The sequence below is a fragment of the Medicago sativa genome, chromosome 4, assembly GCF_051527215.1.
Source record: "Medicago sativa cultivar Bolivia chromosome 4, Bolivia_mono, whole genome shotgun sequence".
Lineage (NCBI taxonomy): Eukaryota > Viridiplantae > Streptophyta > Magnoliopsida > Fabales > Fabaceae > Medicago > Medicago sativa.
The window spans coordinates 8095995-8121410 of NC_140752.1; the positions used below are offsets into that span (position 1 = coordinate 8095995).

At 35.8% G+C, this 25416-nt stretch overlaps 3 protein-coding genes across 3 annotated transcripts; all 3 read right to left on the reverse strand.

The window, feature by feature from the left end:
- Window positions 1-209: 209 nt before the first annotated feature.
- Window positions 210-2116, reverse strand: LOC146925982 (uncharacterized). Its single transcript, XM_085758418.1, has 8 exons — window positions 1963-2116; window positions 1444-1666; window positions 1267-1354; window positions 1121-1156; window positions 911-1015; window positions 765-800; window positions 623-670; window positions 210-529 (listed from the first exon to the last, which is right to left on the reverse strand). Exons 2-8 carry the CDS (start codon window positions 1647-1649, stop codon window positions 431-433), a joined length of 618 nt encoding a protein of 205 aa, XP_085614544.1. The 5' UTR covers window positions 1650-1666; window positions 1963-2116; the 3' UTR covers window positions 210-430.
- An 8007-nt stretch (window positions 2117-10123) lies between these two features.
- Window positions 10124-10807, reverse strand: LOC146925983 (F-box/LRR-repeat protein 16-like). The gene has a single exon (XM_085705434.1). The coding sequence runs from the start codon at window positions 10805-10807 to the stop codon at window positions 10124-10126; it is 684 nt and encodes a 227-aa protein (XP_085561560.1).
- A 4711-nt stretch (window positions 10808-15518) lies between these two features.
- Window positions 15519-16432, reverse strand: LOC146925984 (uncharacterized). Its single transcript, XM_085705478.1, has 2 exons — window positions 15638-16432; window positions 15519-15548 (listed from the first exon to the last, which is right to left on the reverse strand). The coding sequence occupies exons 1-2, from the start codon at window positions 16430-16432 to the stop codon at window positions 15519-15521; spliced, it is 825 nt and encodes a 274-aa protein (XP_085561604.1).
- Window positions 16433-25416: the final 8984 nt, after the last annotated feature.

Below are 25416 nucleotides of genomic sequence, written 5' to 3' on the forward strand. Positions count from 1 at the left end.
TACAGAAGGGAAGCAAACCACTTCATATACAAATGCACAAAGAAAGGGAACAAGTCTAATAGAATAGAACATCCTTAAGGTTTAGACCATCTGAAATTTAACGTTTCCTACTAGCTCTGTCATCCTTGTATTACCGTTTGGTAAGCTAACAGGAATAGGTATTAAGTATCTTATGATAAGAATCAAACCAATTCAATGAATTTTAAATATGATCGGTCACAAAAGAATCTATTATCCATGTTTGAGTTAGAAAATAATGTAACAGGCATTAGCAATATTCCAAGGTCAGTGCGAAAAGATATTGTACAGAAACTTCAAACTCATTAAAACAGTAAACATAACTGAGACATGTTCCAAACTATACAGCTTTAGCCTAAATCAAGCCGGTTCAATAGAGAAATCAAGTTTGAAGAGCACCAAAATGCTACCACTACTCCTCATCTGTTAACTCTTCCACCTCTCCTGGTGCAGGGGCTTCCTTAACATCAGATTGGCCTTCCTTATCTTCCTTATCATATCCCTCCTGATCCTAAACATAAATATAGCACCAGCTTCAGAAAAGAGAGCAAAATAAACAAAAGCATATTATGAAACAAACTTAGAAGCCCGGAAGAAAACATACTTCATTTTCAGCAGTAGCAGCATTATATAAATCCATGGCCTTCTTCTCCTAAACAATCATACCATTAGATCAGCATCACATAAACATAACATTTTTCATCAAATCCAATCAAAACAGAACAAAACATTGTAATCAAACTTACTTCCTCAATCAAAGACATCCACTTCTCAGCAGCTTCCTAACCAACATAATTTTTTCAATGCATGTAACATGAACAATAATTAATCCTTAGATAAGTTAATCAAACAATACCAAACACAATTCATAGAAGCCCAAAAGAAAACATACTTTAGCAGCAGCAGCCGCAGCAGCAGCAGCAGCAGCATACAATTCCATGGCCTTCGTATATTCTGGCCTGCGTTCAAAAACTCTAACCAAAGAATGATTCTTCTCCTAAACAATTTTAACCATGTCATACCATTATATCAGCATCACATAAACATAACATTTTGCACTAAATCCAATCAAAACAGAACCAAACATTGTAATCAAACTTACTTTCTCAATCAAAGACATCCACTTCACAGCAGCTTCCTAACCAACATAATTTTTTCAATGCATGTAACATGATCAATAATTAATCCTTAGATAAGTTAATCAAACAATACCAAACACAATTCATAGAAGCCCAAAAGAAAACATACTTCATTTTCAGCATTAGATTCATTAACATTTTTCCCTTTCCCAACTTTAGCCCTTTTCGCAGTTGGTTCTTTTGAATTTGGTTTCTTCCTACAAAATTCCAAAAAAAATAAATAAATAAACCTAAATACTAACAAAAAAAACCAGAGTCCAACAATATTCACAGACTAAAATTTCACCTCTCAGGTTTCTTCACTTCAGAAGCTTGCTCAGAATCTAAACAAAGATTTTGTTCATCTTTTTCCAATTTAGCTGCGCGAAGCTCTTCAAAAAGAGCCACATCAAATTTAGCGTCCACCATATCTTCGTACTTATATAACTCCAAGCGTGCCTCGTCCGAAAAAATCTTTAGTAAGCGACGGTCCTTCGGCAACTCGAAGTCCATGGTGGCGGCAAGGGTTTCTGAGAGAGAGAGAGAGAGAGAGAGAGAGAGAGAGAGAGAGAGAGAGAGAGAGAGAGAGAGAGAGAGATCAAATATAAATAAGAAGCTTAGAAACACGATGATAATACATACATATTAATAATACTAATACCAATACAAAGAATAACCGTTTTTCGACATAAATTGATTCGTTTACAACCTTAGGTTTTTCGAAATATGAAATAGAACCGATGCAGAATGAAATAGGTAAATCAAACAGAAAATATACATATGATTAAAGATTAAGCGATTGAAATTGAAGAATCAATGAAAGTACCGTAGTCCTGGCTGAATATTGTGGATGATTCGATGAGAAAGAAGCCAAAGCACTTGTGTGTGTGTGTATTTGAATTTTGAAGTCTTATTAACAAGGTCGTATATTCGACCCAAATATAATTGAAGGATGACAACAAAGTTTGTGTTAATTGTTTAAAATTTTTTTTTGAGAGGAATAAACTTATTGCATTTCATTTATCAATATGTGTTCAATACAATGTGGTATTGTTACCAATAATTGGGAACTAGCTGACAACAAGGCCGCTTTAGCTAAATTATGAGCGACCTCGTTTGCTTGTCTCCGCACAAACTCAACACTTGAGTTTTCATATAAATTACTAAGGAGAGTTTTACAATTATTAATGATATTCCCAAACTCAGTAGCATCACTATTCTGGGACTTGAAGCTATCAACAACTCTCTTAGCATCCAATTCGAAGTCAACATGTCCTAAGTTAAGCAAATGAACCCATTCTAATGCAGATAAAAGTCCTAGAGCTTCTCCAACATGAACTTCACACATGGGGCTGAAACATTCTGTTCTGGCCAAAACAAAAGCACCATGTTCGTCTCTAATACACATCCCTATTCCAACCATATTAGAATTTTGAGAAAAGGATGCATCAATATTACACTTAAAGTGACCTGCAGGAGGCTTCACCCATTTAACATTACGATTTGGCTGATTGTGATTAGGTGAATTTTCCCGTATGGCTCTTGCTATCTTCCAATCTTCTAACATGCTCTTTGCACGGTCAAAAACAAACACTTGCGGATCAGTCACCCCATTCCAAATTTTGTTATTTCTTTGCTTCCATATGCTCCAAATAACATGACAGAACAAGGCTGCCTCATCACTTGTCAACAGCTGCAAACACATGAAAATAATGCTACTTACATCTTGGTTTTGTGTGAAAATATTGCTAACAGTAGGGAAAGCACTCCATTTATCCCAAACATTCATGCTACTCTGACATCTAAACAGTAGATGCAAACTATCTTCCTCATTTGTATTACACAGCGAGCAGACATCATCACAGTTCACCCCTTTATCTCGAAGCCTTACGCGAGTCGGTAGACACTTTCTACATATCCGCCAAACCAGATTCTTTATTTTAGGGGGTACTTTAAGCTTCCAAATCAAACTCCATTCACCTTGTACTTTAAAATGGGAGGTATCCAACAATTCATTCATACATAAACGATATGCACTTCGAACTGAATATTCCCCATCATTTTCCTTTCTCCATATTAGTCTGTCCTCACGCACAGAAGGGTACAAAGGAGTATTAACAATATGCTCCACAATCTGGTTATTAAATATTGAGTGTAAAAAAGGAAGATTCCAAGATTTGTTATTCGGTGACAAGCAATCTGACACACGCAAATTAGCAAGCGTGGAAGCAACATCTTCAAGTGGGTAAAGTGTGACATTATCCTTCATCCAATAATTATTCCACACCGGAATAGTCGTGCCATCCCCTATTTTCCACCTACTTCCTGCTTTAAGAATAAATTTAGCATTGCATAAGCTCCTCCAAACAAAACTCGGGTTATGGCCAAGACTTGATTCAAGAAAATTGCACCGAGGAAAGTATTTTGCTTTGTAAATTCTAGCAATAAGAGTGTCTGGATTCGTCATAATTCTCCACCCTTGTTTACCTAACATAGCCAGATTAAAAGTACCAAGACTTTTGAAGCTCATACCTCCATCGTTTTTATGCATTGATAATTTATCCCAAGACATCCAATGTATACCTCTCCTACTTGAACCAGAGTGACCCCACCAAAAGGAGTTCATCATTTTTTCAATTTCATCACATAGAGACGAGGGAAGAGTGAATAAGCTCATGAAATAGGTTGGTATAGACTGAAGGACAGACTTAATCAACACTTCTCTTCCTGCTTTGGAAAGACTTTTGCTACTCCAAGAATTAATCTTTTTCCAAATTCTATCCTTGATGAAGTTAAAGGTTGCTTTCTTACTTCGGCCTATCATGGAGGGGAGACCTAAATATTTACCTGTACCCAAAACAGCCTGAACACCAAGAATATTCGCTATATTATTATGATCAGCCCTTGAAACATTCCTGCTACAAAAAATTTCCGACTTCTGGAGATTAACCGCTTGGCCCGACGCTTTCTCATAAATGGATAAAATACTTCTCATCTTTAGTGCTTGATTTGAAGTAGCACGGAAGAATAAAAAACAATCATCTGCGAAGAGAAGATGCGAAATGATTGGAGCATTGCTGCAGATTTTTACTCCATTGATATCACCTCTAGCTTCTGCTTTCCGAATCAATGCAGATAGCCCTTCTGCACAAATAATGAACAAATATGGTGACAGAGGGTCACCTTGCCTCAAACCTCTACCCGGAATGATGGGTCCCGTAGCTTCACCATTTACAAGAACAGAATAGTCGACAGTTTCGACACATAACATAATCCATTTAATCCATTGTGGAGAAAACCCCATTTTTTCCATGATTTCTCGAAGGTAGTTCCACTCAATTCTGTCGTAAGCTTTACTAATATCAAGCTTAAGAGCCACTTCTCCCACTTTTCCTTTAACCTTAGACTTCATATGATGGATAATTTCTATTGCTGCCATTGCATTATCCAAGATAGAACGCCCCGGCACAAACGCAGACTGTGTATCTGATATACATTTATCCAACACCACTTTCAGCCTATTTGCAAGTACCTTAGCTACAACTTTGTAAATTACGTTGCACAAGGATATTGGCCTCCAATCTTTCATTGATGTTTGAGAGTCTCCCTTCGGAATGAGTGCAATATTTGTTGAGTTTAAAGATGAAGGGAAAGTACCAGACAACAACCACGAACAGCATTGGTTGAATAACTCTTCGCCACATGTCGACCAAAACTTCTGAAAAAAACCTGGGTTATAGCCATCCGGCCCTGGACACTTATCAGGTTTCATTGAAAAAACTGCAGCTTTAAATTCCTCTATGTCAAAAGGTGCTAACAGTAAGTTATTATCTTCCAATGTAATAGACTCATTAACAACTTCTATTACAGGTGCTGTGTCACTGGTTTGCGGCTGGAATAAATTAGAAAAATAATCTTTGGCCACAACACTAAGTTGTTCTTCATCTGTGACTCGAATATTGTTGCTATCTATCAAAGATGTAATTCTGTTCACTTTTCTTCTTGATGACGCCGCAGCATGGAAGAACTTGGTATTGAGATCACCGTCCCTAAGCCAGTGGGTTTTTGCTCTTTGTCTCCAAAAAGCATCTTCTTGGATTAGCAACCGGTTCATGCGGTTTCTCAAATTATTGAAACAAGTAATATTCTCACTATCCACCTGCACACGCATTGCTTCCAATTGATTTCGACATTTGTCTATATCTCTCTTAAGGTGATGAAAGTGATTCCTGCTCCAGGTAGATAAATCCGCAGCACATAATTCAAGTTTATCAACAATAGGGGAATTGCCATACGAATTCCAAGTACTGTTAACAAAACTTTTAAAGTCTGGATCAATCAGCCATGCGTTTTCAAATTTAAACCTGGAATGATTGCGCGTCTGTCTCACGCACGGTTCACACAAAAGCATTATAGGGTAATGATCCGAAGAGGGTGCTGGCAAATTTTCCAGAACTGCACCAGGGAAATGATTCTGCCACGCATCAGTTGCTAAAGCACGGTCTAACCTTTCTTCAACAGCCCTATCAGTTCCCAAACATTTGAACCACGTATATGAATACCCTACAGAATAAACATCAGATAAACCTGCGTCACTAATGAATATACATTTAAAATTGAAGGTATAGATATGTAACGAAATAATAAATTGGATTGTTATGTGATATTAGGTAACTTGAGAATTGTGGGTAAATACATCCAAGTATGTTGCATAATTGTATATCACGTATGAAATTGATAATGAATATACATTTAAATGCATGTTGTAGAATTTGTAATTTATATTGAAGGTATAGATATGTAACGAAATAATAAATTGGATTGTTATGTGATATTAGGTAACTTGAGAATTGTGGGTAAATACATCCAAGTATGTTGCATAATTGTATATCACGTATGAAATTGATAATGAATATACATTTAAATGCATGTTGTAGAATTTGTAATTTATATAAATGTCTATCTATCTATCTATTATTCTTCAAGTTACAAAATATATCGGATTTTTAACAATATACAAATATCATTTAAATAGTTTATAATGGACATCTTGAATGTATTAAAATAAATGGTTAATTAAATAAATGGTTCCTAAAAATATCCAGAATTTTGTTGTTAGTCCTATACCATCTTTCTTTCCATTTTCAAGGTCTAAAAACGCTGACGGAAGTTATATACAAGGACTAAAAATGTTGATGAAAATTTTTCCCGGGTCAAAATATTGTCGAAAAATTTCACATGCGATTTTTTTTTGGTAGGGCCATTTACTTAATTAATCATAAATAATTTCATTGCTTTAATAGGCTAGGAGTAGCAAATGCAAGCAGTGAAGTTTTAGAAAAACTCATTGCTGTATTGACCTGCATAATCAAATATATCTATCTACATTTAGTCAATTGTTAAGTTACTTTTAAAAAAAGAGGGTAGCATATGAGCAGTAGGTGATCTCAGTTATTATTTTACCCATGGAATGTGATCCAAATGCTGCCAAATTGAATACTATGCATCCCAACATACATATAAACAATACGTGCCTAATTTTAGATTACATGAAACATACAAAAGTTACAGTTACTACATATTAGTCAAAGGGATATTAAAAATTGAACAATGGTATATGAGTCAAGGTTGTCAAAATCCGCATTTTGCTTCAAGTTGAAAGGCAATTGGCAAAATCAAAAATCGTAAAATCGCAATCAAAATCGGAAGTATTTTAGTCAACTATTTTTGTAAAATCGATATAGGATAGCAAAATCGAATTTTACTCAAATACTTATGTTGAATTGATATAGGATGACAAAACAAAAATAATGCTAAGTATATGTTATAAATTGCATACAGTCATAAACGACTCAAATTTTAAAGTCTACAAAATACTTATAGATAAATGACTCAAAGCCTATATGTCAAATATTCTTTAGTGGTCATAATAATGCTAAACAAACTAGACAAAAATTGGTCTTTTATCTATTTATAGACCGAATACAAACCGGGTCAAAATTGACTCGTATAAAAAAAACTTCAAAATCCTGCGATTATGCATGGATTTCACAATTTTGTGTGAATTTACTAGGAATTTGCCAGTTTTGAGATTCTACAATGGATTTGAATCTTTGAAGGTGAGTAAAATCGCAAAATTTTAGATTTTGGGATTTAAGTCGGGATTTTGACAACAATGATTTGAGTGAGATGAAAAGTTGCAATTTTAAAGTAAAAGAAATCGAGAAGCGTAATAGCTTGATATAGAACCGCCAGGCGCCAGTTATGATCCATGGTGTGTTCCGATGCACGACACATATCAATGTCCGACAATGACACGATACAACACCGACACATGTACTTATATTTGTTTATGTAATTTTCTCAAAATTACATCTGTGTCAGCGTGTAAGTGTTTGTGTGTCTGGGCTTCATTCTTTGGGAGAGGTTATACAATACTAATAATCCCTCAAGCTCTCATTGATATTGATAAATATAATGTTGGTAAAAAAAAATTCAAAAAAAAATATGATTTTTTTTTAAATCCCGAAATCATATAACAAAGAGTTTAAAACCCAAAATCAAAATTCCAAATAATGGTATTTTTAAGTGCAATAACCAGTATATGAAGATACAACATGAGATTATATAGGGTTAATTAAGTAAATGATCCCCATAAATATTCAGAATTTTGTTTTTAGTCCATACAAAATAAAATCACACTTTTTAGTCCCTATAAAATTTTCCATCAACATTTTTAGTCCCTATAAAATTTTCCATCAGCATTTTTAGTCCCTATAAAAAATTTCCATCAGCATTTTTAGTCCCTATAAAAATTTTCCATCAGTATTTTTAGTCCCTAAAATGCTTAAGAAAAATGTCACAAGGACTAAAAAGTATGATTTTATTTTGTAGGGACTAAAAACAAAACTGTGAATATTTATAGGGACTAAAAACTTAATTAACCAGATTATATGATATGGTTTTGGTTAAATAAATAGTTTAATTTATACAGATCTAATAAAAACATAAAGTGCTCAAGTTATAACCAGAAGAAGCAATATAAAAAGGACGAAAAAAAGAAATATTTTTTTCTTGCCGAAAAGAAACGATATCGTTACGACTTACGTTGTGTAATCTAGAATGGAAAACAAATAGAATATATGATTATAAAACGAAAGCTATGAACAAAAATCAACAATGATAAAAAGTGATATTGTTACCTGCTGCAATCTGATCGGATAACCATAATAATTTGTCTCCCACACCTCATAACTATTTCTCATTATTGAAATCTGATCGGATATATGTGATTATTATTAATTAGGGATTTTGACTCAACAATAGAGATATGTGATAAAATGCCTCAAACAAACACATGTTTGGACCCTCCCAAGCTTCAAACACCTGATCAATGTTGAGGCAAAATCCCTAATTAATTTTAAAGATAACAAAACTTGATGCAATGCTTCAGCAACACACAAAATTTTCTGTCAGCAACATTAAAGGTAAAACAAGTGTTGACATAAAGCAAAGGAGAAGAAAATTACTGCCAAACAAATCATTCGGAGCCAATTTGAAGGAGAATATTTAATTTAAGGATTGTTCATGTTCTTGTGAAACTTGTTCCAGACCACATGTAGCTAAATCTCATATCATTAACTCAATTCAATATATTTAATGAAACCATTTTCAATAGTTGAATAGAACCATAATAAATGAAAACACTATATCTCTTTGTCGAAGTGTAGATGCACTAGGTTCAAAAGATGAATTGAACCACTGTAATTAAAAAAATCCATGAAATGACACCGTCTAGTTTTATAACGCAAATTGGAAGGGCAATGTGCACAACAAAATACGAAAGACAGCAAGTTTATCTATTGAAACCATTATCAATAGTTGAATAGAACCATAATAAGTGAAAACACTATATCTCTTCGTGGAAGTGTAGAAGCACTAGGTCTATAACTCTATCAAAAGATGAATTGAACCGCTGTAAACAACATCCATGAAATGACACCGTCTAGTTTTACAACACAAATTGGGAGGGCAATGTGTACAACAAAATATGAAAGACAGCAAGTTAGTATCACACTTACAAAGACTATAGACCGAAATTTTTGTACAAACTAAGGTGTCGCTAGCTGTTGAGAGTCATGAACAGTTGCACCAAAATCCGCATTCGCCACTATAGTGGCGCATGTTCAGCTTTTTCTTCTCCATTCCCACTGAACTGGTACCTCTTTTTCAGAACGATTGCTTGTTTGCCACCATCCATTTTCTCATCATTATCTCCTTCGTCGATGACATTATTCACAGCTAAAGTATTTTCAGGTTAGATTAGATACAAGAGTGAAACTCAAACAAACTGCTAAGAATCGTTTAACCAAAATAAATTAATCTTCATCAAATGCATTCGGATGATGTTCAATTAAAATATACATCCAATGAGTTTAACTTGAATTCTGTTTTACATCTAAGGAGCACAATTTAAAGACTCTTGCATCATTTTTACTTTTTATGCTCTTCAAGCTTAAATAAATAATAAATGGATTATATTGGCTAATGTCTGGCTTTATTGAAATTATAATTGTGAAAGTTATTAAGTATTGATGAAGAAACCATAACAAACAAAACTCAAAAGCTAGAAGCGATCAGTGGAAGTTCATATATAGTGTTAGAAAAGTTATTTGAATTTCTTTTTTACTGCTGGAAATAAAGATTGTCAACAGAAGTTGTTTGAGAAGTCATAAACCTTTCATTTATAATACAATATTCTTGTATTATAGTTAGATTAAAGAGAAGCTAGCTTCATTACCAAAATTCATTCAGTATGAATGCATAAAAGAAGGAATGTATTTATAACTTTAATTAAGATGGGAACTTACAAAACAAAACATTGCAACAAATAAAAGAGAAAAACTGAAAGTTTGATAAATGTGCTTTTAATGAACAACCAAATTGAGAATCAAAAATTATAATTCAACTATAAATCTATCATGGCTTTATTGAAATCTATATGATACCCTCTTCCAGTATGGAAGATAGTCAATCACTTTGACCTCTTGAAGAAGGTCACAATTCTTGCAGAGATCGATAATAGATTGGCGATCCATCACTTTATTACCATATAAATGAATCTTGCGGAGTTTGGGAAGTTCCAACAATTGATCTTCAAAATCATCTTTCCTTGTAAAAAGGGGACAACGGAAGACGGATTCTGTGAGGATGAGTTCTTCGAGTAATGGAAAACAATCAGCAATTAAGAAGAGATGATTCTTGTCCATATATTTAACATTTGTACAATTGAGAAATGTCAATTTTTTCATCTTTTTGGACAGAGCTCGCAATCCATCTTCAGAAATATCGTAGCCATAGTCGGTGAGACTGAGAGATTTGATATCTGATAAATTAGGGAAAGTGGAGATCTCGGCAAGATGGTCAATTTTCATGTAGCAGATAGAGATGTCGAGAGAGGTGAGGTTAGGGAACCTTTGAAAGATGAGTCGAAGGAAAGGAATTGCTTCACTGGTTTTGATTTTGAGAGAGAATCGGAGACGATTGGTGATGGAGAGGAACTGTTTGGAGACCATGGAGAGAGATTTGAAAGTGTGGTTGTTGTCGTCGAGGAATTTGAAGATGCTCTCCCATATTTCCTCTGGCAAATGTGAACATGATGCGGCCTTCATTTTTGTTGTTCGTTTCTTAGGTTTTTTCCTGCTGCCACCATTGTTGAAGTTCTCTTAACTCATTCATTCCTTCCCGAAGGCTTTTATATATAGGTTAAAACTAAGTGGATTCTAGGGTGAGGGCTGAATTAAGTCCCTCACCAGTGGACCATGAATAAAATAACGTTAGATTTAATTAGTGGTTAGATTTTGTTGAAAATTAAAAATGAGAACAACTTTATATTGCTACACACAATCATGGGGAGTATCTGGTGAATACTCACTGTGAGAAATGAGAACTATTGATTAGAACCACATGATTTAATTCAACGGTGAGGATTAAAATAGTACCTATTGTGTTTGCTACCACCCAATCATCCCTCGTTCCGTCACTTTCCCAAATTCATCATTCATTAAAACCATTCACAATCACATATCCAATCCAAATGTGCAAACTTGCTAACTAAGACATTCATATTTTTATGTTGGTTTAAGTTAGCATAATTTGGACTGGAAAATTTACTATGTACCCCTAACCTTTACATATTTCACCCCAACAAACAATTAAAAATGTTAATTTCACCCTTTTGTTATTTAACTTTTTACACATTCTTTTACTCGCACTTTCATTCTTACCGGATTTTGCATGATTTCACCCCACTTCTAAATCTTTCTAGAAAACTTCATTAAAATCTGGTAATTTGCTCAGAATACATGATTTTCGATTTGGTTAAATTTCCCAAAAATTTATATAACTTTTCCTTGTGTATTTTTTTCCGACTCATTCGGCCCTCTCATGACCGGCAACCCAGCTGTGTCTTCCCCTGCCATCAACCACTCCGTATCTCACTCAGGCCTGTTTTAGAGATATTATTGGTCTTGGGTGAACCTACAATCTGGTCTTAACTAATAAGTATATAGTACAAAATTTGAATTTCCGAAGTGTGGAAATAATTTCCAAGTAAGGAATGTCTGTATACAACATCAACAAAAAGGTGTTGGTGTTACCATTAATGACCACAAAATCTGAGAGAGAACACCAAGCAAATCACTAGTATTTATGTCAGATAATCATAGACAGGGAATCCACCCTATGGATGTGGAAGCACAACCACATCCTAGGACACCATTAGTACTGCATCAACATGTCACTATTATATATGTAAATGTGGTTCTGAAATCTTCATTGAGAATGCTAGACTTAGTAAATATGTTAGTATGGATAGGTTGAAATTGAAGTATTATTAAAGCTGTCTCATTCGCCAATTTGATTGCTAGTTTGCTACTGTTAATTTTCTCATCACAGTGTTCATCACCAACGACATTTTTCACAAATGCATTTAACAAGAGGGAAACAAAATACTAAGAAAAGTTAAACCAAAATAAACTACTCTTCATCAAATGCATTCAAATTAAGTCCATTTAAAATATACATCAAACGTGATTATGTTTGTTACAGACTTGAATTCAGTTTTATTCAGTTTTACATTCTTTTTTTTTTTTTTGAAGTGAAAACAACTTTCATTAAACAAAAGCTGAAACACAGCCATCATGAATACAAGGCGCGGCATTAACAGCCAAACTAACAGATAACAGAGAGCTACTAGGAGCTATTCCATTCCAGGATCTATCACCCACAATCTTAGCCAAAGCAGCCAAATTATGGGCATCACAGTTGTGATTTCTACTGACATACATAACAGAAGCATATAACATATTAGACATAAGGTCCCTACAATCTTGGACTATGAAATTAATAGCTGCAAAGGTTGATATTCCATTGATCGAATTTACCACATTGCTTGCATCAGAGAAAAAGGAGGCATAGGTAATGCCTTGTTCACTAGCAACTTGGATGGCCCATCTAACCCCCAATGCTTCAGCCGTAAGGGGATCAACTGTTATGTTATCTCTTTTACACATGCTTAGCACAATTCCACCTTCCTGATTTTTCACAATCAACCCCCACACTGTTATTCATGCATGACCACAGCCAGCATCCACAAAGATAGAGTACAAGGTTGTAATTGTTGGAGTTGGGGGGTTAAACTCAGCTCTTCTAGTGCCTCTTCTAGGGTTGGCCTCATTATACTCATGGACAAAACTCATAGCATCAGCAGCCAACCGAGAAGGATCCAGGGGAAGCCCTTTGAAAACGGATGAATTCCTCGCATCCCAGAATTTCCACAGGAGAGTGCAGAAAAACTGAACACCCAAGGGGTCTTTGCACGTGAGCCATTTCAACAGCCAGTCATGTAATTCAATCTGCCCCGGAATGTGGGAACCAAGATGTGAAGCAAGCAGCGAGAGTTTAAAAAGATCACAATTTAGGAACAGGTGCCTTGTAGATTCATCCTCACTGTGACACAGTGGGCATTGGAGGTCAAGAATAATACCTTTCTTTTGGAGATTTGTTCTGGTTGGCAGAATGTCTTTTGCAAGGCGCCACATGAAGTTTTTAATTTTGTTAGGAATAGGTGCACGCCAAATCTCTTTCCAAAGCTGATTTCTTCGCGGACAAGAAGGCCCTGGTTGCAATCTGGACTTTTCATCGCAAAGAAGATGGTATGCCGATCGGACCGAGTACATTCCATCTTTCTCACACTTCCATACCATGGAATCTGTAGGGAGCCTAAAGGACAAAGGAATACTTACAATCTGTTGAGCCACATTCCTATCAAAACAAGAGGATATTAAATCCCTGTTCCATTGCTTCGTATCCTTATCAATTAGCTCTGACACAAGGGAATCTTCATTTAGTGGGAAGTCTGGATTATCAAACTCAATACGGTGCTGATCCGGAATCCATTTGTCTCCCCATATCCGCACTTTCCTGCCGTTGCCAATCTTCCATAAACCCCCTTTATCAACCAATTCACGGGCACTCAGGATACTTCTCCACGCAAAGCTCGGTTGATATCCTTCCTTTGCTGTCAAAAAGTTACCGTTCGGGTAGTATCTGCTCTTAAAGACTTTTTCCAGCAAGGATGTTTCTCCTGAAACTAATCTCCAGCAATGTTTCCCTAAAAGGGCTTTGTTGAACTCGCCCATGCCTCTGAAGCCCATGCCACCATCCACCTTGGCTTTGGAGAGTCTCTCCCAACTCATCCAATGAATTTTCCTTTGCTCCGCATTTGATCCCCACCAGAACTTTGCAAGCATAGAGTCAATTTCCTTGCAGCATCCCACCGGCAGCCGGTAACAACTAAGGATGTAGTTTGGGATTGCTTGAGCTACCGCCTTGATGAGAGTTTCCTTGCCAGCTCTAGATAAAAACCTCTCCTTCCAGCCCTTCACTTTCTTCCAAACCCGGTCCATGACAACGGAAAAGATTACCTTCTTAGATCTCCCAAAAGGAATAGGAAACCCAAGGTATCTCGACTGAGCCTCTACTGCCTTTGCTCCCATCATATTGCAGATCATGTTTTTATCTTCTGAATGCACGTTTCGGCTAAAGGAGGCTTCAGACTTGTCAAGGTTCACAACCTGTCCCGAGGCTTGTTGGTAAGTTGCAAGGATGTTAAGAATTTTGGATGCTTCAAGGGAATTTGCTCTAGAGAAAAGGAGGCTGTCATCTGCAAAGAACAAATGGGACAACTGTGGGGCTGTTCTCGCCACTTTAATACCGTGAATCTCCTTTGTGGAAGCTGCCTTGTGAATTAAACCTGAAAGCACATCAGCACACACAATAAACAAATAAGGTGAGAGTGGATCGCCTTGTCGCAACCCTCTTTCAGGTGTAAAAGATTTGCTAGGCTGACCATTAATCAAAATCTGGTAGGACACAGATGATATGCATTTCAAAATAAGATCCACCATCTTCACAGGATACCCCATAGAGATGAGAGCTTGATTCACAAAATTCCATTCTACCCGGTCGTAGGCCTTGGACATATCTAGCTTGAGAGCCATAACACCCTTCTTTCCTTTTCTCTTCTTCTTCAACCAGTGAAAACACTCCATCGCTATAAGAGCATTATCAGTTATCAACCTCCCTTGAACGAAGGCACTTTGCTCGATATCAATGACATCTCCCAGCGTGTGTTTCAGCCTATTTGCAATAGTTTTCGTCACAATCTTCATTACCACATTACAGAGACTTATTGGCCTGAAGTCTTTTGGAGTTGACGGATTTTTGCCTTTGGGGATCAGAACCAAAAAAGTCTTGTTTATGTCATGGGGCTGCTCACCGGTGTTTAGAATACTGAGGGCTAAATCCTGGACCTCTCTCCCCACAATATGCCAGTATTTTTGGAAGAAAAGGGCGGGTAAACCATCTGGGCCTGGAGCCTTCAAGGGGTGCATCTGGTTAATGGCTTCTGTAATCTCCTCCCTGGTAAAGTCTCTTTCGCACCAATGTCTGTGGTCAGCAGAGAGCTTCCCTTTAACCACTTCGCATGTCTCTTCTATGTTTGACGGATTTGAAGAGGAGAAAAGATCATCAAAGTAATTTATGAGTACTCTTTCAACTTGTTCTTCTCCCTTCCACCAGACTCCATTCTCATCCTTGATCTTCTTGATGTTATTCACCTTAGCCCTTTGGTTCGCTTTGTTGTGGAAGAACTTTGTGTTGCGGTCCCCATCTTTCAACCACACAGCCCTGCTTCTTTGTCTCCACATGGTTTCTTGTTTCTTGAGAAGTTCCTCATATTCCTTTTCAAGCACTTTGTAGCGTCTATGGTCTTCAATAGATTCAGACCACAAAGTTTGATCCTGTAATTTTTCCTCAATCCTAATAATGTCCTTCTTTATCTTCCCCAGGCTGTGGTCACCAAAAGCACTCCCTAAGTATTTAATGCTGTCTAGTTTCTGGATGCAAGGAGAAAGACTGCGCCCCCAATTCTGTCTCACCAGGTCTTCACACTTTGTTTCTTTGGTCCAGCTCTCTTCAAAACGAAATATTCTTCTTCTTCTGTTATTCTTTGGAGGAGAGTGCTCTAAACAGATGAGAATGGCTGCATGATCCGACCCAAACCTCGGCAGATGGCACACTTTGATAGGGGAAAACCGGTTCACAAATTCCTCATTTCCAAGAGCCCTATCAAGCCTGCATTGGACATTTTCCTCTTCTTCACGCCCATTTGACCATGTGAATTGGTAGCCTTCAAAACCCAGATCAGATAAGTTCCATTCTGCCACCACTTGTCTTCCCAACGCTAACTGGGATTGGCTTCTAGCGTTTCCTCCTATCTTCTCATGCGAAGCTAGTATGTCATTAAGATCCCCACAGCAAAACCACTTTCCGGTAACTTGTCTTGCCAACGAATCAATTAAGAGCCAAGTTTTCCTTTTGTGATGTTCCTCCGGAAATCCATAAATACAAGACAGCCCCCAAGGTACTCCAGTTTCCTCATCCTCACACATCCCATGAATATGATTCAAAGAATAAGAGCTGATAGCAAGTTGAACGTGCTCCATCCACATCAGAGATAAACCCCCTGCTCTTTCACGGCCCGTACCTCTACAATCAACGGACAGGCAATTTTTGAAACCCATCTTTATTCTAATACTTTCAACTTCAGTAGCCTTTAAGCGAGTCTCCATTAAGAAGACTATTTGGGGGTTTTCAATACGGGTGAGCCTTAACAAGGCTCGAACTGCCTGGGGACTCCCTAACCCCCGACAGTTCCAACTAAGGATTTTCATGGTTCTTGGCGGTGTTGGTCATCCAACACCACCGTTCCTGATGATACAATTGGGTCCTCCATTGTTACATCCCTTCTGTTCCTTTTATCCACTCCCCAACCTACCTCAAACTTCCCTTCGGTCACCACTACCTCCACAAGTGAGCGTTTCCCCAATTCTTTAATCACAGTTTTTGCAGCTTGGCATTTCCGAGGCTTGGTACTCTTCTGTCGCACCCACTTCTTACCATTCCCTTCCTTGCTTTTTTGTCCTGCAGCACCTATTTTTGAAAGAGGAGAAATGGACACCGCCCCAAGAGACTCTGCAACACCTTCAATTTCATTTGGTACTTCCTGTGCACCCCCCACCTCCTTAATTGTAGCTTCTGTAGTCCTCACAACAGTCAGTTGCTTCTGAATTGGAGCTTCAATAGGTTTCCTCTGCTGCTCAACTTCTTCCTCCCTTTCCATTGCGGTTCCAGAATTCTGACCTTTACTATTGCTGTGTGAGGGAAAGAGATTTTTGCTGCAAGCACTAGAGCTTGATTCCCTGCTCGGCTCATAAGTCGTTTTTGGGAGAGGTGAGGCCCTAAGCCAAGGGCCATAAGCTTGGTCTTTTTCCTCCAGTTCACTGAATCCGTCAGCATCAGGATTTTCACCCTCTTCACAGTCTCGCATCTGGTGTCCAATCCTCCCACAAGCAAAACAAAAATTTGGCAATCTTTCATACTTGTAGTCAACCCATATGTCCTGTCAGCAGCGGCACTACAAGGTAAAAAAAGACAAGTCCAAAAGAAGTGTTGATATAAAGCAAAGAACTCATCCAACTACACTGTCTGCAATGATTCCCCCACAGGCTACAACCACAAGCAAAGAAAAATAAATTTACTACCAAAAAAATCATTCGAAGCCAATTTGTTGGAAAATATTCAATTTAAGGATTGTTCATGTTCTTGTGAAACTTGTTCCAAACCACATGTAGCACAACCTCGTATCATTAACTAAATTCAATATATTTAATTAAACCATTATCAATAGTTGAATAGAGCCATAAAAAGTGGAAACACTATATCTCTTGGTGGAAGTGTAGAGGCACTAGGTCTATAACTCTATCAAAAGATGAATATAACTACTATAAGTCTATAACTACATCCATGAAATAACACCGTCTAGTTTTACAACACACATTGGAAGGGAAATTTGAACAACAAAATACGAAAGACAGCAAGTCAGTATTACCTCAAACTTAAAAATACAATTGACAGAAATTTATGTATAAACTGAGCTGTCTCTGTTTACCAAAATTCATTCAAATGCATAAAAGGAGTGTATTTACAACTTTAATTAAGATGGGAACTTACAAAACAAAACATTGCAACAAATAAAAAAAAAATTGAAATTTGGATAAATATGTTTTAATGAACAACCAAATTGAGAATCAAATTATAATTCAACTAGAAATCCATCAAAACTGCCCTCGTCCATGAATGTTAGTCAATCACTTTGACCTGTTGAAGGTCACAATTCTGGCAGAGATCGATAATAGATTGGCTATTCATCAATTTACCATACAAATAAATCTTGCGGAGTTTAGGAAGTTCCAACAATTGACCATCAAAATCATCGTTCCTTGTAATCTGGGGATGACGGAAGCCGGATTCTGTGAGGGTGAGTTCTTCGAGTAAAGGAAAACAATCAGCTATCAAGAAGAGATGATTCTTGTCGATATAATTAACTTTGGAACAAGTGAGAGATGTCAATTTTTTAATTTTTTTGGACAGAGCTCGCAATCCATCTTCAGGAATATTGATGGCACGGTTGGAGCGACGGAGAGATTTGATGTCTGATAACGTAGGGAAAGTAGAGAGACGGAGAGATTTGATGTCTGATAAATTAGGGAAAGTGGAGATTTCAACCAGAAGGGCGTCGAGGTCAATTCTTTTGGAGGAGATAGAGATGTCGAGAGAGGTGAGCTTAGGGAACCTTTGGAAGAGGTGAGGAAGGAAAGGGATTGTTTCACTGTAGATTGTTAGAGAGAATTGGAGACGATTGGTGATGGAGAAAAACAGTTTGGAGACCATGGAGAGAGATTTGAAAGTCTGGTTGTTGCCGGCAAGGAATTTGAAGATACCCTCCCATATTTCCTCTGGTAAACATGAACATGATGCAGCCTTCATTTTTCTTCTTCGTTTCTTAGGGTTTTTTCCTGTCGCAACCATTGTTGAAGTTCTCTTAACTCATTCATTCATTCGTTTCCCGAAGGCTATTATATATAGGTCAAAACTAAAGTCTTCTCAATCCTTTTTTTTTTTTTTTTTGTGGTCTTCTCAATCTGTTTTATTATCTTATTATTATTTATTATAATCTTTTTAGGTAGATTTATTATCATATTATTACTTATAACAATTTTATTTTTGTAGCGTTTTTATTGGGTTTAAATATGTTTTTGGTTTGTATAAATATACAAACTTTTCATTTTTGTCCTTCTAAAATTTTTCTTCGACTTTTAGTTCCTATCAAATTTTCAATCACCACTTGTGGTCCCTATTTTTAAGATAAATCATGTGTAGCCTTTGTATTTTTAGTGAAATTGTGTAAAATGTAAAAATCTCTCCCATTAAAAATTGATATTTTTAACAAAACATGAATTAAATATTAATTTCTAACCGGGAAAAATATAAAAATTCATATTTAATTTATGTTTTGTTCAAAATTCTATTTTTTTGGGAGAGATTCTTATAGTTGAAAAGAGAGACCAAAAGTAAAGATGGAAAAATTTTGAGGGACTAAAAGTCGAAGAAATTTTTTAGAGGGACTAAAATGAAAAGTTGTTATATTTATAGGGATTAGAAACATATTTAAAGTTTTTTTTTCTAAACTATTTTGTTTTTATCGCTTTATCATATTTATGGAGACTTTTTTTTTCCGACAAAATGTATGGAGACTTTTGTAACAGACTGAGGATAACAGGAAAATTTCTTGGATCGCTTGGAGCTCTATATGTTTACGAAAGGAGTATGGGGGTTTGGGGGTGTGGCAGTTGAGGGAATTTAATCTTGCTTTGTTAGGAAAGTGGTGTTGGCGGATAGAGGAGGGTTGTGGTATAGGGTCTTGGTGACGAGGTATGGTGTGACACCCTATTTTTTTTATGCATTATTTAGTGTGTTTTTGCGGTATTTTACTCTGAATTAACTGATAATTAAATTCTTTTCTAGAGAGTGAATTTAGGAAAAATAATTTTATATATTAGTACTATAATATCATAACAAGCTATGATAAAAATTTCAGCTTAAAATTCTACCAAATTTCGGACAGCGATTTGCTCGACTGTATAAATTTTATTACTGAAATAAATAAATAAATATATTTTTGAAACCAGAAAAATATATATGATAGGATTATATGATTAATTATATTATTTATGATTTTTAAAAAAAAACAATATTGGATAAGAATGTACAGTATACTGATAAGAATTAGCTTATCCATTGGCGTGGCATATTCATGAACGTTACTAAAGTATAAACTTGAGTATATCTCTTACAGTGACTAAACTAAAGACGTGTTATATTTGCACCATAATAGACTACACTTTGTTTACTTATAAATAGGCACTTTGTGCTTCTTATAAAATCACAAAACCTGCACACTATCTATAGCAGAACAAAAACTAAGGTAAACTCTTAGTTCTCTCTTACTCTTTCTAACTACTTTGTTTAATAGTCCAAAAACAAACTAGTTCTTTTATTCCTTTGTTTTGTTTGTATTATTTTTGTCTAAAAAGTTCTTTCTTGTAACTTAGCTAACCACTATAAAATAATTTGGCCTTTCAATAAACTTTTGTTGAAATTAATATTTTACTTATGCCTTAGAGAACCAAAACTATAAATCTCATTAGATCTTCACAATTTAACAAAAATAATGAGTTATGTTTTAACTTAGCCATATTTTAGTGATGGAGCTGATTAAAATGGAATAGTAATTTTCTTTAAAGATTAGTAACATGAATTTATTTATTAAATTCTTACTACACATTTAGGAGTTTAAACACTTGACTATATTAATTATGTAAATTTAATTAAGTTGTATCTATTGATATATATAAATAAAATTGTAGATATTAGAATTTATTTTTAAAAGTTTTGATAACTCATAATTATTTTTGGAAGATTTGGTTAAAACTAGTAGAAATCCATCATGTTAAAATTCTAAAGTTATTCTAAGTAAGAAAGAATAACCATTACTGACACCACTTGAATAAACTAGTTAATTGTAGCTATTGGAAAATTGTCTTTAGAATTTTTTCAATGTTAATGTTGTTACGTTCCAAATTTATGGTCAACTCTATAATTCTTAAAATTACTTTAACATTTAGCATTTAATAATTTTTATTACAATGATAGTTAGTTAAGAGATAATTATTTTGATGAGTAATTAGGTGTTGAAGAAGGTCATTACTCAAGTTTTGAAAAGCTGAAAGGTAAGGGGATATACTTTAGAGAACGCCCATATATATGTATATTATCACATGAGATTAAGAAAATTTGTGTATTTAATTGTAGTATTAATCTGTTTTAAATATATATTATTAATGAGCAAATTTGATTATTTATATTATTTATTGAAATGGACAGTAAGTAAAAAGAAGAAATTCTAGAAAACATTCTAAATATTATGCATACATATATATATGATAAGTAATCAGTTAAACGTGGTATTGTAAGTATATATAATATATTTTTCTTAATTTATTTATCTTATAACTAACTCACAATTATTATTATTAATTTTATTTGAAGAAATTTCTCTTAAGGTACATATATGACTTTTGACAATTAAATTGTTAAGTTGATTGTTGATGAAAATAGTTGTGTTGAAGATTTACATAACTAATAAATTTTGTAAAGAGTAATACAGGTTGTTTCTTATAATACGATAACGTATATAAGACTGAGGATAGGTTCGGTTGGGTCGACTACAGACGTTTTGAACTCCTACCAATAGGTAGTGATAACTTCTCTAACTGGAGGAAATCATATAATACCCGACACAGTGATACCTGACTGTGCAGGACTATCTATAATAAGGTGCAGCGATCGGGCCAGAATGGTTGGAGTAGAGATTATATATCTACTCATTGCAAACAATCATGTTATGGCAGTTGAGATGGCCTTACACTCATAATAGAGGTCTCCATGGAGTAGGTTTAACCAAGATGCTACTAACAAGTCAAAACTATAACCTTGGTATTGATTATGATAAAGTGTTAAGTGATCTTTGTTTTGACTAACTTTGATGTGTGTGGTTGCCATAAATTATTGTGTGCTCAATTGATATATATTTCCTTGTGATTATTTAATTTCTACAGGATTTAATGGTGAAAGAAATTACATGTATAATGGTGTTATATATTTCTTTATTTAAAAAAATATTACATGTAACTATAAAATATTATGTATCAACATGTAATATTATTAACATTTAGTTAACCTTGTGTGCGAGTATTTCACCCTTACAATTTGCAGATAATGTCGGGGAAGTCATTGAGTCACTCGGGGAACCGAAGGATTGAGTGTTTGGAGGAAATAGGAGATGCAGTTTGGGAATTGGATATGGTGTCCCAAACACTGATATGCACAGGAATAAGTAGGACAACCATAGGAATCGAAAAACTAGTTATCTCTCCTTATGTTTAATTAGTTTGACACTTAAGTATGACGTACTTTAACTTGCAGGTGATTGTAAAATATTTAACTACCCTGACAAGCCTGAATATGTAAGCCTAAGGGCAAGATAATTAACGTCGTGTACAATATATCAATGCATATTTTATATCCTTGTGTTTTATTTATTTTTATGTTTTACGATCAAGAGCTAATACTTTTACTTAAAAAAAAAATATACGCAAGAAAGATATTTATTTTAAATTAAATTTTTAGTAACCTAATTAATTTACTAGTAAAAGTAAGACTTAAGAACTTAATCTGTATTAGACATTTAAGTATTAAGACGTAACACCATTTTCTATCGTTACAGAAAATGGGGCGTGGTGCAGGGACCGATGGGGGGGGGGGGGGGGGCTAGTTTGCTGACAGGGTGTCGAGAAAGGTAGGGGAAGAAACGAATAATTTATTTTGGCATGATAGGTTGTTAGGAGATGTTCCTTTGAGTAGGCGGTTTAGTCGTTTATTTGATTTATCCTTGAATCAAATGAGCACTGTGGCTGATATGTTCTCTCTAGGGTGGGAGGTAGGGGGCAGCGTGGAGTTGGACGGGACGGTTGTGGGCGTGGGAGGAGGAGATGTTAAGCGAGTGTTGCCTTTTTCTTAACAATTTTGTTGTGCAGACTGATGTTTCTGACAGGTGGCAGTGGCTCCTGACATTGTGGGGGGTTATACTATGTCCGGAGCTTATCACATTCTTACTACCCAGGTTGCTCCTTCAAGAGACATCACAGGAGATCTTGTTTGGCATAAGCAGGTATCATTGAAGGTCTCTATTCTAGCATGGAGATTGTTGCGGGATAGGTTGCCAACAAAGCTTAATTAATCTTTTACGGCGTGGTATAATCCAACCCGTGGCCAAATATTGTGTGGTGGGGTGTGGGAGTGACGAATCATCTCAACATTTGTTTATTAATTGTGATATCTTTGGAACACTATGGCAGCATATAAGGAATTGGCTTGGCGTTCCCGGAGCTGATCCTTATAATACTCGGGATCACTTTATTCAGTTTACTAACGCTTTTGGAACTTCGAGGACAAGCCGTTTTTTTATGTAGCTTCTCTGGCTTCTGTGCGTTTGATATTATGGAACGAGCGAAATAACAGGTTATTCAATATTAATGTCCAAAATTTCATGATGGACTTGCTGGAAAAAGTTAAATATAATTCTTTGTGGTGGCTAAAAGCAAGCAACGCCACTTTTGCTTATGGTTCTCAAAGTTGGTGGTCGGACCCGTTACTTTGTTTGGGTATCGACTGACCTTTGTTTGTTGTATATTCTACACTGACTTGTAAAATTTGGGGTGGCCTCTTTAGTACACCTTGTGCTTTAGAGGATTTACCGCTGTTGTTAATATATTCCATTTTTGATTCTTAAAAAAAAAAAGGACTCTGCAACATTATGGTAATTATATAATAATAAATTATATTCGTAATATTATAAAAATTTTAAAGATATTAAATGAAAATTATCAGTATTAATGTAATGTTTCTATAATTTTTTTGGGTGTCCCCGTGAGCATAACTAAGTTGGCAGAGACAATGCATTGTTATATGCGAGGGTGGAGTTCGAACCCAGACACCCCAATTATTCATCTAAAAGGTGCTTTCTAACCACTAGACTATTTGACAAAATTATATGCAAAAATCAGTTAAATATTAGCACTGCATCCGTTGCGGATTTTATTTGTTTATATTTGCGAAGCTGCATCCATTGTGGATTTTATTTGTTTGCATATGCGGAAGAAAATTTATTGTTTTTTTTAATAAGAAACTAAAACGGAATATATCACCAACGAAAAAGAGTTTTACCTAACACAATGTTACGCAACTAAAAATAGAAGCAAAAAATAAGTATTACCAAACTCTCATGTAACACCCATACCAGACGTATCTAGAAAGTCTAGCATGTGCATTAGTTTAGTACTGGATACATTAAAATATACAACATTAAAATTTTCCAAAATGAATAATGTTTAGAACAAATGCGTTCGTACAATAAGATTATAAGTCAACTTTTCTAAAATGTAATAAAGACATCCTTGAATATCCATATCCTGCTGCAGCTGATACGAACGAACACTTGCTGTAACATCCATCTGGCTACTAGCTTGCTAATCCATCTTGATATCTGAAACAAATAAGGATTGGGATGAGACATAATGTCTCAGTGAGTTCCACCTAACCCTAGGCTATAGGCAACCACGGGGAAAACCTACGGTCACCACGTGTCTACAATACAACCTGCCGGTTGATTATACGTGTGTGGGGACTTGCTTTCTTAGACGACGGTGCTTGCTAGTGCCGTCTTAATATTCTTAACTTGTTATAGGCTTCTCTTCTTATACGTGCCATGGCGGTTAAGGGAATCTAAGACCGCATTGCCAAGATACGATCTACGCATCAAGGCCTTCACTTGCTAAAATCATGACACGACTCTAACCGGACGATTAGGGGAAACCTAAGATCGTCGACGGTATAACTCTCTTAACTTGCTTACTTACTTACTTGGATAAGATGTATTAATAAACTTTCTTAATCTTGCCACAAAAGTGACTCTTTCTAGCTTGCTAGCTCTTGACTTTCTACTTCTATATTCTTTCTAGTTCTTGACAGCCTATGCCAAGGCTCTATGACATAATACACATAAATGTATGATGAATATGCATTGTCAGCTTCATTGATTAAGTTAGCGTGTAACAAACAATTATCTTGAATTCATTTTATGTATTAGTCCCGAGTGGAGTAACCCCGGAAGTTAATCCCTTACTACCGGTGAAGTGCTTAGCAAGAGCGCACCGGACTCCCTTAGTGAACGTGCGGGTCCCTTACGGCTTACCCCATTCCCCTTGGAGAACCTTTTGTACCCATCCTTGGAAGGAATACAAAAGACACGACACCTTAACTTAGTGAAATGTGGCTCCCTTGCGGCTTAACCATTCCCCCTTGGGGAACCCCTTGAATCCAACCTTGGAAGGATTACAAGAGACATAACACTCTTTCTTTCTTATAAGTCTTAGTCTTATGCATGAAAATTATCTTGAACATGCTAACTCTCTTTTACCTCGGACCCCTAGACGATCCCACTAGAGGTAACTATACGCTTGCTTAACTTACTATGTGAATGGATATAAAATCGATTCACGTCTTGCCATACTCGTATGGCACTTGCTTCTATGCGAAGATAATACTCTCATTACCTCGCGTCTATCAAGCATATTAATAATGCAAAGCATTTTATTCTTTCTAACTATTCTAGTTCTCGATAACTATATCGAGGCTC